Source organism: Podarcis cretensis (genome assembly GCF_951804945.1).
Source record: "Podarcis cretensis genome assembly, chromosome: Z".
Taxonomy (NCBI): domain Eukaryota; kingdom Metazoa; phylum Chordata; class Lepidosauria; order Squamata; family Lacertidae; genus Podarcis; species Podarcis cretensis.
This window is the reverse complement of record NC_137184.1, coordinates 35,003,429-35,022,792: the sequence shown is the minus strand read 5'-3', so window position 1 is coordinate 35,022,792 and position 19,364 is coordinate 35,003,429. Positions and strand designations below refer to the sequence as shown.

Below are 19,364 nucleotides of genomic sequence, written 5' to 3'. Positions count from 1 at the left end.
CACCCACAGAAGCAGTTTCTGCCATTTGTGCACGCACAGAAGTGGTGGCCACCGCCTGCACATACGCAGAAGTGGCTGCCGCCACCTGCACATGCGCACAGTGGCGCTTCTACCACCAACCCGTTTCACCTAAAGGATGGGCCACCGGAACGGATTATGGTGGTAAGTACAGGTTCCACTGTATATTTGAACTTTGAGGGAATAGTATACAGTCGTACCTTGGATCCCAAACACCCTGCAAGTCAACATTTTGGCTCCCGAATGCCGCAAACCTGGAAGTGAGCGTTCCGGTTTGTGAACATTCTTTGGAACCCGAACATCCGATGCAGCTTCCGGTTGGCTGCAGGAGCTTCCTGCAGCCAATCAGAAGCCACGCCTTGGTTTCCAAATATTTTGGAAGTCAAACGGACTTCCAGAATGCATTCCATTCGACTTCCAAGGTACCACTGTAATTGTTTCAGACATCTTTTCAAAGCCTTCAGTAGCTTGCCCAGTTACCCTGGCTCTGCTTATGACACAAGATTTTGCAGTCCTGAACTCTTAAACATCTTGTAATTTCTCTTCGTGGTCCTGGTCCATATTTTTGTCCATGTCTGCCAGACTTTTTCATTGGGAAATCATATTACTCAGTAAGAATATATTGCTAAACTTGAGCAAATTGCAAGTTTTGACGTGATTATTTCTTACATAGTTTGGGCTGGTTTTCCATTTATTTGGGAAGGTTCTATATAATAAACTTGTCAAAAGTCAACAATAATGCTATTTCCCCTCCCTATTGCAGCCACTCCTAAACTTCCCAATAGTAGTGTTTTTCTTCAGTCACTTTCATTTGGATGAATTAGCAGGGAGGAATCTGTATATAATTGTCTGGTCATTAGTATACTTCCTTCACTATTAACCTGAATCCATTTTGTGGAATTTCCTGTATATTAATTCAGGAGCTATCAGATGCTCTTTGAGTAGGCATACATCTCAGCTGCTCCATGTATATTTTGGATTAATTCCAAATATTAGTTTCAGCATGGATGGTCTCACAATAAATTTGGGGCGTAAGCAGAAGATGAAAATTAAAAGTTTCTGTGAGGAATATTAAAGTATTGTTTAGCTCAAAGCAGTTGAGGAAGATTATATTATGAAATAATGCCCCTCCCTTTTTTGTTCTTTTAATGTTTCAACAGTTAATTGGGGGTTTTAGCACACAATCAACAGATAATTCATTTCATCCTCACCTGGAGCACCAAAGACTCAACTATATGTTACAATGGAGATGCGTGAATGCATCTCCATGCATTTATTTTACCATTAGCAGAGAGGCACAAACTTGTTCAGCACTGTAGGAGAGGTGAAGGGATTTAATGCCCCTCCCACATTTTCCCAATGAAAATCCTCTCTAAGCAGCTATTTGTCCCAGTAGCAAAAGTGTGTTTAGAGGAGGGGCTTTTCGCTAGGAAAGCAATGCAAGATAAGTTGCAATGTTCTGGGAAATGGATGTCAAAAGTGGAGACAGATTCATGAATAGTATTTTTAACATACTGCTAGGTCCTGATAAGTAGAGAATAAAAATGTCTTAAATATAAATTGAAATGAAACAAATTGCCTTCAAATTTCTGATTAAAATTTGTTCATTTGTACGTAGGCATAGGAAAATCCCAAAGCAAGTAATGGGCAATCAAATGGGCTATACATTCATATAAGGATATCACAAGTTAACCTAAATAAAATGTACACAAATCCAAACAAAATTGTATACTTTCATTTATTTACTTTATTTATTTATAAAAAATATATACACTGCTTAATTGTAAAAATAAAACCCCCCTTGAAGTGGTTTACAAAAGACAAAGCAGTAAAACCAAGGGAAAATTACAACCCTATTTTAAAACATAAAAAAGTTAAAATACTAAAACAGATTAAAATTACCTATACTTTCTCAGCATCTGGGTAGGCTTGTCTAAACAGGAATGTTTTTAGCAGGCGCTGAAAAAAGGACATTGAAGGCACTTGATTTCATTAGGCAGGGAGTTCCAAAGTGTATGTGCTGCCACACTAAATGATTACGTTCTTACAAATGCGGAGCGGGTATTATGTGACATTAGTAATGCCAATTCCATCGATCGAAGTGGTCAAGAGAGCATGTGTAGGGTAAGGTGATCTTGAAGGTAAACTGTTCCCAGGTTGTTGAGGGCTTTATATGCTAATAATAACACCTTGAACTTAGAGGATAGCAAATCTGCAACCACAGCAGATCTCTGAGGTGTTATATGCTGACAAGGCCTCACTCCTGTCAGCAGTCATGCTGCAGCTTTATGTACTTGCTGCAGCTTCTGGATCAAGCGTGAGGGAAGCCTCACATAGAGCTCATTGCAGTAACCAACACATAAACTACTGTGGCAAGGCTTTTCCAGCCCAGGAATGGCTGTAGCTGTCAAACCAGTTGCAGTTGGTAGAAGGCACTTCTAGTCATAAAGGCTACCTGAGCCTCCAGTGACAGAGCTGGAGCCAGAAGCACCCCCAAACTGTGAGCTTGTTCCTTCAGGAGGAGTTACCCAGGGCAGGCAAAAAGAACAAGCTGATATAAAATTCAGACTCTCTGTGATGATGGAGTATAGAATTCTCCTTTTTTAAAAAACAAAAACAAACCTTGACATCAATTGTTGCAACTAGAAAAAGTGCAGTTTTTGCATATCTTTCATAGGCATGTCATATTGATTATTCTCTTGGATATACTTCTTCAGATATCTCCTTAAGAACTGACCAGAAAATTGTTCCTTCAGTATATTACTGAAAGAAGAATTTGTAATAATAGGTGCAAAATCCTCAGTAGTAATTAAACCAAAAGGACATGGGTTATAGTCTATTCATGTGTCTTCATTATAAAATGGTAATAGGCATCAGGTTTAAGTAAGCTTCAATAAATGTCATGCTGAGTTTCTGCAGTAATGTATGAAAAGAGGAATGTAAAGGAAACCCTTACTCAATAGTGTCATTTTTTTAATAAAAAACTTAAATTGTTGTTCTAGCTATCTGAAAGTATTCCTGCCCCATAGCCTTTTAGTAAGCACTGTCCCAAAGTTCAACAGCAAGTCGTGGCCAATGGATGTGGCTAAAACTCTGGGAAAGGGCCTTCTCAGTGGTAGCCCCCATGTTTGTGAAATTTTCTATGGCACAACAAAACACCCCTTTAGCATAGACCTTCAAACATATGCCTTGAAGACTCCGTTGTTCCATTCTGCCTTTCCTTTACAATTTTTTGTACCACTGATACCTGAAAACTTGGTGCTTCAGTTTGATTCAGTATTCTTAAGTTCTTTATAGTGCAACTTTTTTTTCCTGTTGGATTTCCTTTAGTTATATGCTACATTTAGACAGCTATATCTTCACATCGTTCGATAATGGAACTTGCTCCCACAGGAGGCAGTGATGGTCATATACTTGGAATGCTTCTGAAAACAAGTTGCTAGAAATCAAAGGAGAGACACTGCTTTTATGCTCAAGTCCTGCTTGCTGGTTTCCCACAGACCTCTGGTTGGCCACTGTGAGAACAGAACATTGGGCTAGATGGACCTGATCCAGCAGGCTCTTCTTATCTTGTTACATATTTACACTAATTTTGTCACTAAATATGAGAAAAAGTCCCTTCCAGGGTGATAGCTATTTCTTCAAAAACTTTTTTAAAAGGGCATCAAAGCTCACTAATGATAATTTCTGTCCAAGGTTTATTTTATTTGCCTCTGTTTATATTACTGCTGTGGTCAGTTCAGTTCTAAATATCAGTGTATCAACATGTCCTGTTTAACATGGTTTAGGCTAGGCTCCTGTCCATACTTAATTTGGAGAAACTCACTTCAAATTCGGTGGTGCTTTCTTCCAAGTTATCATTCACAAATGATTTGACTGTTAGGGTCAAGGTTTGACAAGGCTTGCCAATTTGTTTTAAAATGATATTCTGGCATTCAAGACAATAATTTGTGCTTGCCGCAAACACCTCAAATGACAACTGCATCAAGCTAGGGGCCAATTAGATTGCACAGTTGTATGAATTAACAATCTGTTGAGAGGAATTATTGGTAAGAATTGCTGGTGATTACTAAGCTTCACAATCTGAAATTAATGGATGACATCATAGAAAAAGGATTGAGGTAAACTGTGTGAAGCACATAAAACATTTATACATGTCATATATGTGCTACATCAGCCTTGTGATTTCTGCAAGGAACAGGGCCCATGAAAACTGAATTGTTTTGTTCCCACTCTTCCTACTGAATATTCATGTATTTTTGTTAATGAAAGAACTAGATAACCGAGGTCACTTCATTTCTTCATAATGCTATGCATGTCAATGGGCAATCTTTTGTTTGTGTTGCTTTTGTTGTTGTTACTATAGCAAACCTTGGTTTTACAGAGAAACATTTACTTGTGCTGTTATTTTGCTCTGCTACTGCAGTGTATTTTATATTTATAAATAGCAAGTTGTTCTTTGTTCCCTATGATTGCTTGGGGTTCTTTCACTGGGAAGCGGCTCTGCACGAGTTGCAAACCTCTTCCAACCTCTTTCTTTCTTTTCCCTCCACTGGCAGCACACAGTGATTAATAACATCCAGTTGTATAGTGGTGTTTACTGTCAAATATGCAGCGAAAATGAAGGAAATTAACAAAGCACAGGTGTTAGCTGAAACATAAAATGTTTCAAATTACAGCTCTAGCAGAATTATGTCCTTATTTGTTGCCTTCTCCCAGCAAAAGAAAGGTGGTTGTCCAACTGCCCTTTTCATTGAGTTTTCTCTTTCCCTTTCTGTTCCACTGAGCTACAAAAACGAAATGGTAGAAGTCTGCAGAGCTTTCATGGATTTGTAAGTGGTGGTTTATCCAGAGTCAATAACAATATTTGGATATGCATATTAGAAAATGACACTTCCCTTCTTTAATAATAGTATCATGTAGTCTTACTGCTGTTCTGTAAGTCTGTTTAATTCATATTGGGACCAGTGTGAACTATTAAAAAAAAATCTTCAGAAAACAGCAGCTTCCATATAGTATTATGAAGTATGTGGTATGAAGGAGAAAACTTCAAAATTCTTTCACATGTTCCCTTTAAATTAGTTATGTCAGCTGTTCTCTGGAAGCTGTTCATTTGTCACTTCCCTCTTCACTTCAGTGTCAGTGTCAATTTATTCCATCAGGTTAGTCCCTAGTCCTTTATACTCTATGCTGACAATGGTATGCTGCCTGCTGTGAAAGATATCCCTCCCCCGCCACGTCATTCCATTCATATCTTCATTGTTTGCAGGCTTTGTAAAGCATTTCTCTCTTTTCTACATGTACTTAATTTAGTAATTGGAATAACTTCCACCAGCTTGCTAACTGTTAAAATACTTATTAAAAGTCTCCAAAAGTATGAATTCGGGTAAACTAGCTCAATGTTGTGACAGAGAGGAAACAATGAGAGCAGAATCACATTTTTGTTTTTAATGGGTACACATCTATATAATGTAAAAACCCATGCTCTAGCAAGATTTTGCAGCCCAAAAGCCTTCTAAAAAGAGAAGAATTTACTTCTTAGCAGAAGGCTATTGAGGTAGGGAGCAAAACCTGGACACCCAGGTGCAGTCACAGATCAGACACACTTTTGTCAAACAAAATTTGTTGGCAACAAATTATCTTCATATTGTAATATGACTGGCTGATATTTAGCACAAATCCATATGCAACAGCCAACTTATATCATCATCATAATCATAGATTCAGGTAGGTAGCCATGTTGGTCTGAAATATATATAAAAAATAAAAATATTGTCCAGTAGCACCTTAGAGACCAACTAAGTTTGTTCTTAGCATGCACATGAAAGCTCATACCAGGAACAAACTTAGTTGGTCTCTAAGGTGCTACTGGATGATGATGATGATAATAATAATAATAATAATAATAATAATAATAGTAATAATAGTAATAATAATATTTAATTTCCTTCTCTCAGTTCCTTTACACATCTTCCTCTTGACTCACATTTTGCTTGTTTCCCTGCCTGTTGGCTTTTACTTCCTGCTAATAAGAGGAGAAGACAGCCACTTTAAGATGGAAGTAGGTCTGATAAAAGTGAGCAAGTGAAATCCCCTCATACAGTTCCTCCACAGGGAAAAGACAAATGCAGTAGGCATTCGACATTTTGAAATGGGAGTTCCTTGACAGCTGAATAATGGAAACCTCACTTGCCTGCATCTTAGCAGTCAAGAGAGACAACATTATTATATAGTATAGATGCATTTCTGTATCTTGCATTAAAGGTTGTTTGTTTTCTAAATCTTGTGTTGTGTTATAGGTTTTATGGATTTTTTTTGACACTTTTAGCCACCGAGAAAATTATTTTTCCTACCCAGTGCAGAGCAGTGTACATGGTTTTCACCATCATTCCCAAACTTCTTCAACATATCAACCATCCTATGCATCAGGTTAAGTTAAGGTAAAAAGCACTGCACCGGGGTAGCTTAGTAAGTTTTGTGGCTGAGCAGATTTTTGAATCAAGATCTCTCTGGTCTACGTCCATCAACCTTACATGACTGATTTTGAAGCTCTCCTGGGTTTCAAAATAAGTTAACCTGTGGTATGATGGGTGTGTGGTGCAGAACTGCTCTTTGAAGGAAATAGAAGTCCATAGCCCACTTAGACTCTTGGAGCTGTGTTCATAGTTCTTTGGATCTCAGATATATATATAATTTGCTCTTCATTTTGTCTCAACCCCCTTTTATGTCTGAAACCTTATTGTAGTTTCAACTTTAAAAAGTGTTTTTTACCATTTCTCTCTGCAATGGTTTGTCTATAATTCTTTACGTTAAAAGATGCCCCACCATCCCAAACACGATTTTAAGAGGTGCTTCATTTTTTATTAGAAATCAGTTACCAAAAACAATAAGTAGAATATATCACTGGAAGACTCTACAGTTTATCACTCTATTCACAGCACATCAAGATTACATTCTTAAAAAGGTTTAAAACAGAAGCCAAAACTTTGACAGGTCGAGTCTAAAATATGAGGTAGCAAAACTCCAGTGCATCCCCTTTCTGTGTGCTTTGTATTTGGATGTCTCTATGTTGTGTACATCTAAACAGCAGCTTTATAGACAGAAAGATACATAAATTGGCCTGACTTTTAAAGATTTGGTGTGCTCACTAGAAGAACATTGGCAGAAATACGGAAAATGCAGTACTGGTGTGCAGCAAACACTTAATTTATTTAAATTATTCATTGTTCACACAATCCCAGAGTGAGATGCAGCATTAAATTACAATAAAGGAACATTTCATTTAAATACAGCTTAAGTAAAAACAACAATATACTTAGACACAACTATGTTAACCAGGTGAGAAACACCCTTTAGTCAAATGCTTGAGTCAGCAGCCCTATTGTTTCCTGCTGCTGAAACTCAGTCAATGTTGGTGCAACTCACACCTGATAAGGAAAAGCTTTCCAAAGTCAGTGTGCCACTTGCAAATACCAGCTTGTTCAAGGCTAAAGCCACCACTATAACACAACCATTCAGCCTGCAGTTGGTTAAAATGAAAAGCTACATTTTCAACAACTTTTTTTAAAAAATAATAATTAAATGAAACATTTAATTTGAAACAGAAGAATGGGAGCAATATGCCTTAATTATTCTCTTAATAGAATGTTAACCTTTATTTGCCTTCATGTTGTTCTAAAAGTCTAACTTCTGTGTGAGATTGCTTCCTTCCGCTTTAGGTAACAATTATGCAATTTGTAACTGCAATTGTTGTGAAGGTTAAGTAGATCTCAGGTTGATTTCCAGTCCTCTTCAGTTGCTAATAAAAAGCTGCAGTGTGCTTACTATAACAGAATAGTGGCACTTGGAACAATGCAAACCATTCCTTGTTTAATTTTACTTCACTGCATGGGAAGGCACACTAATATTCAGCCAATAGCACTGAAAAATACCCTGTGTTTAAACAAATATTTGTATTGCTAACACCCCCACTTCTAAAATATTGTAAGCTACTTATTCTGCTGGGAGGATTAAGTATACATTTAATTGCTCTACCACAATTTTTAGGGTTCCCTACTTGTGTTTGAAATAGCCCCCAGATAGTCAAAGCTGCAGTGTTGTAGGATTAGAGGCAATTAAGTCCATATTTCTTATTTATGTATGTGCTATTTGTATCTGACCATTTTGATGGTTAAAAAAATGCTTTCCTGTAACCATATTCTGGTGGTTTCCCTGCACCTGACTTCAAAGTGTGAATAGATAAATGTAATATAGGAACCATCTAAACCAATGATGGTCATATGCCTTTTTGTTCCAGATGTATTGAGCTTTAATGTCTTGTGATAGCTAAGAAAAATGCCAAAAAGAAGACGACAGTAGATAGCTGCTATTATCTGTATATTACTATGTGGAAGAATTTTATTTATTTATTTATTTATTTTTGCATAGTAATCAGATAATCTTTTACATTGTTTTTTGACCATGGTTTATGTGTTATTTTCTTGTTGTGTTATAAGTAAAACCACTTTAAAATAAATAAATCACAATAAACTGGTTAGACTTGCTGCTGATCTCATGGGGAAAATGTGTTTCTATAAGTGATGTTATTTCCTTATTCTTCGCAGGTTCAGTGTTCACACTTTGGTCAAGACCAGACTCAAGGAGCACAACCTGCATACCTTGCCATACAATCAGCAGTTCTAAAGAAAGTAAAGTTATGTTGGGCACATGTGAAAAAACGATAGCCTGGTGGATTTTATTGTGCTTAAAGCATATTAGAATGTGTGAAGCATGGTATCTATATAAAGTCATCAATTAACAAATTCAGTAATTAGGAGGAATGCATTTAAGTGATAAAGCAATCTTATTTTAAACTGTTTTGCTACTGATTTTATTTGAACTTCCTTAACTTTAATTGTACAGCTTTGCGAAGAGTGCTAGAGAGCAGTACGAGAAGTTATCTAACATGCACAACAATATGACCAAGTTATACGACAATTTGGGGGACTACTTCTGTTTCGATCCCAAAACTGTTAGTGTTGAGGAATTCTTTGGAGATATAAGTGCATTCCGGACACTGTTCTTGGTGAGTATCCCCCTCTCCCTTACGTTTTTAAATAAATTTATTTATTTCTACACTTAACTGCATTTCTTTCTTAGTTTGTTCTTTTATATTATATATGGTTTCTAGCACATGCTGTTAATGAAGACAGATAACTAAGATGGATTTAATGTTGCCAAGTATAAAACTAGTTCAGATTATTAACCAATAATCTAATTTAACAGCTGGAATTTTTGTTATTTTTTTTCCATGTACAGTGATTTGTTTTCATAAAGTTTATAAGGTGCCATATCTCCTATCTAGGGGGTATTCTTTAACTGTTTAAAAGACTATGGTATTTAAAATTTTAGATGCCTCTGATAGGATGACAGTAATAAACAACTAGCTGCTGCTTAGCACGTCCTAATAATGTTCTGTATACTTAATATGTACTTAAGCCCCATTGATTTAAGTAGAGCTTAAGAGAAACATGGAACTCTCTGCCCTATCAGGAACTGTGTGTAAGCCTCATATCACACACTAGTCTCTTTATGATGCAAGAACTGTTGAATTGGATTCAAAGAGCTGCTTGCAGAAATGAAAACTTTTCTGCTTCTGTGGTGAAGGTCAATTGATTTCTGTTCATTTGTTCATCCAGCTGTAGTTCTCGATTCAGAGGAAAAGTATAAAAATACCTTTAGAGATTCATAATTTGAAAAATATATATCAAAAAACAATTTTGCAAATAAATGCTAAAATGTTACGGAATAGATTTAGGAACAAAAATATGTAAAAGTGGCAGGCTGGAAATAGTCTGATCCCCAACTTCAGGTGTAGCATTTTGAGGAGGGGTGTTGCCAGGTATTGTGATGGAAAGGAAGAGGCAATAAAGCACTTTCCATAAGTTAAAATCTGCTTGTATGTCTTAAAATGCAATCTGTTGTGTGGAGTTTTTTCCTAGATTTTGAATACCAGTACATTTTTCAAGTGGATCATGGTTTGTTTGTTTTTCATAGCTGTCTCATACATGTGTATAGAATTATCGGTGAGACAGAAATTTCCCACCAACCATTTCTCACTTTCACTCATCTTAGATTGGGCTCTTGCTTATGTTTTGCCCAGTGGCTGCCTGTGGGTTGTTGTAATTAAGTGCATCATAAGGGGTGGATGAAAAAAACATGGCCCAGAATATGATGCTTGCCTTCAGGGAGTATTCAAATTGCCTAGAATTATCAATACTGCTCAGCCATTTGCTGAGCATGTTGATCCATATTGCCACCAGCAAGCCTTAATCTGTTGTGTAACTACAGTGGTACCTCGGGTTAAGAACTTAATTCGTTCTGGAGGTCCGTTCTTAACCTGAAAGTGTTCTTAATCTGAGGTACCACTTTAGCTAATGGGGCCTCCCGCTGCCGCCATGCCACCGTGCGATTTCTGTTCTCATCCTGAAGCAAAGTTCTTAACCCGAGGTACTATTTCTGGGCTAGCGGAGTCTGTAACCTGAAGCGTCTGTAATGTAAACAGTTCTCAGAGTATAATTTCACTACATGCAATTTTATTTTATTGTAAATTCTTAACCATAGGATTTTAAGAAAACAGAACATATTTTTATTGTATTTTTACAAATCTGTTGTAACTGGAAATCACCACCAACACATTCATGACAAAGAAGTATCATCCAGAAAAAAGTATGCTTGTTTTCTGTGCTTTAATTTTGATAGATGAATATAAACATAATTTGAAATCAAGTAATTGGAGGTACTCAAAGATACTTGACACTTTTATAAAAACGAGGCATGGTTTGTTGGTTAGGAGGTAGTACACATCTGTAGTCCGAGGTTAACTACTATTAACTGCTGTGCTGCAGCGTATTTATGATTGGTTTGTCCATTGTGTTACCACATTAGAACACTCTCTGGGACAAATCAGTTGACCAAAGGAACAGGCATTCTTTTCCTTCACGTTTGCAAGCCATGGTTGTAACTTCTTTGTTCTTCCACTCATGGGGGTGTCTTGAGCACACCCAGTCAAGGAAGGCAAACAGCCGACTGTTAATTATTTATTGACAAAAGCACACACTTACAGCACCAGATACACATGGACACATACTTCTAGCATCTCCATAGAGATGGTATTAACTTTTCCAGGCTTGTGCCCAGTGGAGCACTTGAAGCTGCACCGAGCTTATGTTCCTTTGTCTGATGGAGTGTGCTCAAGCAACTGGAGATTTTTTTTCTGCATGGAAATTGTGCTTCCCTCCTCAAGCCTCTCCTAGTTCTAGGAGACAGGGGATTGCAGGGATTTGACCAGCCTGCCACTCACCCAAACAGCCTCTTCCTCCACTTCTAACACGACCTGTGCCCCCACCTCCATATCTGACTGCTTTGACCCTTTCTATTCCTCCTACCCTGCCTCCTGCCTTATGGGTGACACCAAACCCCAAAAATTGCTAGGCCCCTCTCCTGGGTCAGCCTCTCCCCCCCCCTTCCCTGCCACCATAACACACTCACCAGATTGCTGCTGGTCCCTGGCATAGGGGCTAGATTGCATTGATAGCTGTAAGTGAGTAAGGGGAAAGGAATATATAGTCCCCCTTTCCAACTATATATGCAGTTTAGTGTCAAAACTGGCTACAGTGATGTCCTTAGTTCATCATCTCCTAATGATGAACTGTTGAGTGATCAATATCAAGAACCAGAGCAGGTTTGAAAAGCTTTGCTGCAACTTCATAGAGCATCTTGCTTTTATGCAAGATGTAACCCTGGATGCCACACACTTTACTGCCCACTCAATGGCTGATGATGTTGTTACATGTCAAATCCTCTGGCTTTGCCATTGGGATGCAGATAATACATCCAGAATAAACTTATTTATAGCTTTGTATTTGGGAACTAACCTGTTTGGAGACAAGGCCTTCAAGATCTTGGTAGGAGAAGCACAAATCTATTCTAACTACTGTCACTATTCTATTCTAACTACTGTCACATCTTCTCTTTACTCAGTATCACACATATCACAACCTTTTCCATGGAGACACCCCTTTGGTAGGGCCCATGATGCTTGCCCATTCCACCCATCCTTGAACAGACAGCCATTCCAATGACATCTGTAGTCAGCTTCTGGGAGGAAACCTGGCCAGTCTTCCTCAGCTGCAATGGGTGCAGGTGAACGCTTTTCATCATGCTTCGAATCACACTTTCAGTTTGGAGGTACTACGGATTTCTAAAAAAAAACATTGAAAAGAGCCACCTGGCTGTGAGTCCGTATCTACACCTGAGGGCCATTTTCGACACTTTGGCAACACATTGAAATGTTTAAATATTTCTTTGATTGTCCTTGAATCTCTCCACCATACTTGCCATCCTTTCTTGACACATCCTTTGAAAACCACTGGTCTATTGGTACAAGTGAACACTTTTCATCATGCTTCAAACTATATTTGAATCTCTTTCAGCCCTGAGGGACCACAGGTTTCTAAAAAACAACAACACACACATGGAAAAGAACCACCTGATTATGAGGCAGCATATATACCTGAGTGCCATTCTGGACACATTGCCATCATTTTTCTTTTTCTCCAGAACAGATTGTGGCCATTTGGGAAATGGCTCATTCACTGTTGCAAAAGCCTTCTGTAGATGTCACACTTCTGGTGAGAGCCCAGAGTCTCTTTGTATTAACCACCCAGATTGTACCTTGGGCTTATCACCACACTTTTAAGCTTCAGTAGTTCCTATTGCTGTTCCAGTCACACATTTCCAATACCTGGTACAAGCTCCTTTGACCATTCCACAAATATTTTTGTTGGTTGACGTGTCTCCAGAATCTCCACAAGGGTGTCTGTGCCAAGATCCAGGAACAATCCTGCTGGAGAGCTCCCCTGCTAGAGAGGGAAGTTTATGGACTCTGATGGAATCTGCCCACAGCAATAATTGGCTTGAGTTGTGGGCAGTGTGCCTTGCCCTTCTCTACTTCCATCAGTGCTCATTCACACTGACAGCTCTACAGTGAAATCTTCCATCTTCAGGCAGAATCCTACCTTCTTTTCAGCTGGGTCAAGCATAATCTGTTCAATCCAAGTGGAACATTGAGCAGAGATATGGATGTCCTGAAGTGTTTGCTACTATTACAACGTCACATCGGCCATCTTCAACAGGATTTATGAAAGCTTGTAGTCCATATTTCCCCACTGTGTCCTTCTCAAAGTTTTTTTTCCATATAACATGATTGTACAACTGCTATCTTTTCTGCATAAGGCTTCAATTTGGGCCCAAAGTCTAATATTCTTCACCATAACATCTCAGCAAGTGAGGATAGGAAGTAGCTGCATACTCTTCAACTCTGAACATCCCTTGCCTTTGATGCCAGGTGGCAGTACTGACCCATGTGATTGTCTGACATCCATCAAAACCTTCTTTCAGATGATATGTTTGGCCTGAGTTCTGTAAGTGACACACACTATGCACAAAATTGAAAACAAGATTGCAATGCTACAAAGATGACTGATGTTGATATTTGCAAGCTTCATTTACTACTAGGGATTAACATTGTGCTGGCTGGTTTTTGGAAGCAGCTTCAATGCTCAGCCTTGGCAGTTAATGTATGGTCTACATCAGCTCAGGATAGCTTTGCAATCTCTTGGCCCAACTAGAAACCCCAAATTGCTTTACCCTAAGTCTGGTGTATTGCCTGGTCTCTTCATGTTTCACACAAACACAGTCTTATTCACTTAAAATAGACTGTTTTCATTATATAAGAATGAAATCAATATGTTCAGTGTTTATTACATTAAATGAAATAAACTTCCAAGGCTGGTGAAAAGTTGCCTAAATAGATTGAATAATCTTCAAAGGAAATTTCAAGGAAACTTACTATCCCTACCCCAATAGACAAATAGTAAAATGTAACAAAATACAGTGGTACCTCGATTTATGAACTTAATCTGTTCCAGAAGTCCGTCCTTGAACCGAAACCATTCTTAAACCGAGGCATACTTTCCCTAATCAGGCCTTCCTCTGCCGGTGCCCTTCCACCATTCAGATTCCGTTCTTAGACCAAGGTAAAGTTCGCAAACCGGGGCACTACATCCGGTTTTGCGGAGTTCGTAAACCAAATTGTTCGTAAACAGGACTGTTCATAAACCGAGGTACCACTGTACTTGTTTCACATGTTCTGGGTTTTTAAAAGTCATTGTGATGTATGAAAGATTTCGTAGGGGGGGGGCAGACAATCAATGTTAGAAGAAGAAACCAACTTCTTTTATTCTGATCAAAGCATTATCAGTGACTTGAAAACAAGAAAAATCCCTTTGGGTCCTGCGGTTCCTCTTCACATATGATTTTCCAACAAAATGTTCCCTATAAATAAGTTATTATTGCATTATCAGTAAGCATCAAGAAGAAAGCAAGTTATAAAGAAGACTGTGTGGATAGTATAGGCTCTGACCTTTCTCAGTTGCTTTGTGAGCTTCTGCAGGTATTGATTATCATCAAAATTGTTTCCTTCCTTCAGGACAGAGAGACTTGGTATTCTGAAAAAGGGCATTACTTCTGTGAACCATGTTTGTTTTCTTGTGTTTCTTCTTACTGCTTTGAATTACTTTCTTATATCCCATATCTCAAATTGGCATTGAAGGGATAAATTATTCAACCTGCATAGATTTCATCACTACAGGCTGTTCTCATGTTTTAGAAACCATGTGGTGTTTGTCTTATGAAGTGACATCATTTTACAGAGAATGATGAAATAAGTATTTTATGGTCAAGTACACCTCAGGTGCTCCTGACCAACATTTTGTATTTGTTCTTTTGATGCCTTGAATTCTTATGTTGTGTGACAGTTTCTTTGTTTTAAAGACAAATAAATACTGGGGGCATAATCATGCCCTAACCTTTTCTTTCTCTTCGGAAATAATGGAACATGATATTACTGCTTTTCTTCCTAAATATATTTTTACATGATTGCTGTCTTCAGGCTTTTCCCATGTTAGCTAGTTTGTACACACTGAGTACAGCTAAGTTCTATAGAATGGTAGGTATAACTGCATCTGTGCCAGAAAGACTAAATGAAGGATATACTGCTGCAATTATACAAGCAATTCCATTGTTTTACATAATCATCATTCACATTTTTTAAAAGCAGCCAAAAGTGTGGTAGGTGGGGGTATTCAAGAAGTATGTTTAAACATAAATCTGCAACATGGTTACAACCCAGCACTGGTAACAACTCATAGAAAGTCAACTTTAAGTATAGATCCCGCAAAGTTATCACTTGGTCATACTTAAACAATTTTTGGAGTGGAGAGAATGTATATTTATTAAGCGAAATGAAAGCCTTAGGACAGTTAGTCTTAAGGATTACTGAAATACCGAATAAGCTATATACAGAAAGGGAGGTGGAGTACAGTGTTAAGCACAAGTTGTGAATGGCATTTCTCTGCAGAATGTGGTTTTTATCTTGGGAAATACAGTGGTACCTCGGGTTACATATGCTTCAGGTTACATACACTTCAGGTTACAGCCTCTGCTAACCCAGAAATAGTGCTTTAGGTTAAGAACTTTGCTTCAGGATGAGAACAGAAATTGTGCTCTGGCGGCGCGGTGGCAGCAGGAGGCCCCATTAGCTAAAATGGTGCTTCAGGTTAAGAACAGTTTCAGGTTAAGTACGGACCTCCGGAACGAATTAAGTACTTAACCCGAGGTACCACTGTAAGTATTTGGGAGAAGGATAATAGTGGTGGGTTATCCCTGCCTTATAATATGGCAGGCCTACAAACAATGACTGAGGCAGGGACTGAAGACAATATAAATTTCTGTCTTCAAACCTGCAGCTATGGTCAAGCCAAGTCTCACTCCAAATGTCCCTTCCATTTATACTTTTGGGTCCCTCACACCTGTCTCAACTCATTTTGAATGCTCTTCCCATCCCCCTCTCTCTGTCTCTCAAATGCTTGTTAGGATAATTGTCCATTGTACCACTGATTTCTTTCTGTCTTTCATTAAAATATTTTCAATAAGTTAATAAAGACACATTGCACCGTAGAATTAAATGCACAACAAGCATTTGAGAAGAAATTGATAGCTTTATCAACTGGCAATGGAGGCAGATGAGCTTTTGTGAAAGATGTTCAAAAGCTAAGCTGCTGTTTTATGTCAACAACAGACATTGTGAGTCAATCAACATACAGAAGATTTGCTTTAGGGTTATGTCATGGGATGAAGTTTGGCTGTTTGTACTACAGAAGAATATAATGGTAAACTTAATGCATTTTTAACTCAATCAATTATGATTCTCAGCATTGTAATGCAGGGTCTCATATTATTAGTTCATGGCCTGTTCACATCTGGATGTAAGACTCTAGCTACAGCAGGATTGCAAACCTTCTTTAGTTACTGAAGAAGAATGGATTTGTTTAACTTTCTGCATTCTATGTTGGTGTTTCCTGCAGGCTCTTGTTCTTATTCCTAAAATCTCCTACGAGGAACCACTTTTGTCATCCCCCCCCCCCCGCAATTGTCATGTCATTGTTCTTTGCATAGTCTTTGCTCTGCATGTGTCTTGAATGAGAATGAGCTCATATTGTCCCTTCCTTACCATAGGATTTATCTATCTGAAGACATAGAGCAAAACCACATGCCCTATAGCAATAATATGAATGTAATGCTTATTCTGAGCACCTATGTCTGACAGAGAAGGTCTAGAATATTTATAAACCTAAGACTGTCCCAACAATGGAACACAGGTTTCACAATTCATTCTAACAGCAACATGAGAAGTTGCTTTATACCAGTTCAGCCTATCTGTGTATCTTGTCCAGTATTATTTATTGTGACCAGTAGTGGTCCCTCTCCCAGCCCTGCTGCCTGATCCTTTTAACTGGAAATGCCAGGGATTGAACATAGGACTTTCTCCATGCAAAGCATGCTTTCAACTTTTGAGTTATTGTCCCTCCCTAATAAAAGGTGTTAAGGGCAATTAATGAGGTATTGCAGTTGTGCAGCCTTCTGTTTCATTTCAGCATGAAATTCTGTGCATGCCCTGATAAAATGGATGGGAGTCAGGAAACAGCAATGGTCTAGTATTGGCATAAGGAAGCCTGAATTTTAGTCTTCATCTTTAACTATTCAATATCTGAAGGTGACTCTATTTTGAAGAAAAAACAAAGAAGAGATTGCTATCAGACAGCTCAAAGAAAGTCCTATGTTATAACTGATCCTAATCTATGATGGAAGTTGTACAGTACAGTGGTACCTCGGGTTACAAACACTTCAGGTTACAAACTCCGCTAACCTGGAAGTAGTAAGAACGGAAATCGTGCACTGGCGGCACAGTGGCAGCAGGTGGCCGCATTAGCAAAAGCGCACCTCAGGTTAAGAATGGTTTCGGGTTAAGAACGGACCTCCGAAACTAATTACCATATTTTTCGCCCTATAGGACGCACCTAGATTTGGGGGGGGGAATAAAGGGGAAAAAATATTTTCCCCCCCAGGCACGCAAAGTTTTCCCCGGGGGGGGGGATTATTTCCCCTCCCCGCTGTCCCCGGGTTTGCGGAACTGGCGACGGGGAGGAGCAGGCTTCTCCCCCCTGCCAGCCTTCTAACCAAGTCAGGGGACAGCGGGATGGCGGCGTTCCGCCTCCCCGCTGTCCCCCGAGCTTGTGGGGCTGGCGGTGGGGCTCTCCTGAAGCCTGGAGAGCGAGAGGGGTCGGTGCACACTGACCCCTCTTGCTCTCCAGGCTTCAGCGAAACCTACATTCGCCCCATAGGACGCACACACATTTCCCCTTCATTTTTGGAGGGGAAAAAGTGTGTCCTATAGGGTGAAAAATACGGTAAGTTCATACCACTGTATAACCATAAATATCCCAAACAGTAAAGTTAAAGAAATATGGTGTTGTGAGTCAATCTTGGTGGTTGCTTGTTTCCTAAAGTGCTACAGTCCTTTCTGTTGCAATTTAGCATGTATTTAGCAAAAATAGGGAGAATAGCATATTGCTTTAGATGGAAAGGGGAAAGTCTGTGTTAAGTGGTCTTCAAACTGTGATCTTGGAAGTCCTAGAGTTGCATAGAATTTTATCGGGGATTCAAAAGGCAATTAATAATTGCATACAAGTTTTTTTAAAAGACAGCTTAATTACCCTCTGCAGGGCAGTACTGGGACTTCTAGGGTGCACTCCTAGTAAATCCAACGTTATGGTGAAACCAGCATTGAGTTGTAGCCCAGCAGCAGCTAGGGACCCAAGTTTGAGAAACACTGTCCTACAGCAAGCTCTAAAGTTCTCTAGAATGCATAATCATGTGACAGGACACAGATGTGCTCCTTGAAAGGTAAGTGAATGTGGAGTGCCTTCTCTGCTTGGGAAGGGCCGTGATGCAGAAGGTCCCAGATCCAAGCTCCAGGATGGTGTTTCCTTGCAACCTTCAGAGGCAGCTTTCGTGGACAGTCTTTGCCTGTTAGTGTAGACAATACTGAGTTAGTTGAGTCAAATGTATCCTATTATGTTCACTGTAGGCCAGGAGTGGGAAGCCTCAGGCACGGGCGGAAGGGTGGCAACTGTGCTTCTTGGGGCTCTCTGTCTGACCCTTGCAACTCTTCTCAGGCCACATTCCTTCTCCCCAAGTCACATCCATTCCAAGCTCTGTTGTACACCCAAATGCTTTTGTGTAACTCAAATATGACGAACTATGACAATTCATCTTGCTTGCCTGGATAGAAAGGTGTGTGTGTATGTGTGACTGTATAAACTTCTGATTTTTGCATGGCTGAAATGTAGACAGTCTGAAAACCACAAGCCAGCATTATGGAATCAATGTGGTAAATACAAATCAGGTGCCAGTAGAAAATTAGACAAAGTGAGATTAGGGAGCTTTAGACATATGTAATATTTTAAGGATGGGCCAGAAGTACAAGATAATAGCTTGAGGAATATAGTGCAAGAGGCACAAAAATAGAAAAGCCTTTTAAAAATAAGCAGTTTTAAAACAATTATCCTGTGTATTTATGGGGTGCATATGTTTACCATCATCACAGGCATCTGTGCATGGTTACCAGTTTTGGAAAACCAAGAATGGGACATTTATTGAACAAACATTGAAGGAGACATTTAAGGCAAAGCAGTATAGCACAGATGTTTCCCCATTAACCTGTGCATCTGTATTTATGCTGACACTATGCTCCACTGTGATTCCACTCAGCTTCCTCCAAATCTTTTGTGCTTGTAACATTTGCATGTTGGCATTTGTTTCAGGTGGGACTACTAATTCGTTAGGAGGGTTATAGTTAAACAGTCTTTTCTTTATTTAATAAATGCAGTTCTTTTTTAGGAGGC

General features: G+C 39.0%; 1 protein-coding gene across 1 annotated transcript in view; it reads left to right on the top strand.

Moving 5' to 3' along the window:
• The window catches only part of DIAPH2 (diaphanous related formin 2), a 358,680-nt gene that overhangs the window by 214,120 nt on the left and 125,196 nt on the right, over window positions 1-19,364 (top strand). The window contains exon 25 of the mRNA XM_079962400.1: window positions 8,919-9,082. Coding sequence (XP_079818526.1) covers window positions 8,919-9,082 — 164 coding nt within the window. The remainder of the gene's footprint in view (window positions 1-8,918; window positions 9,083-19,364) is intronic.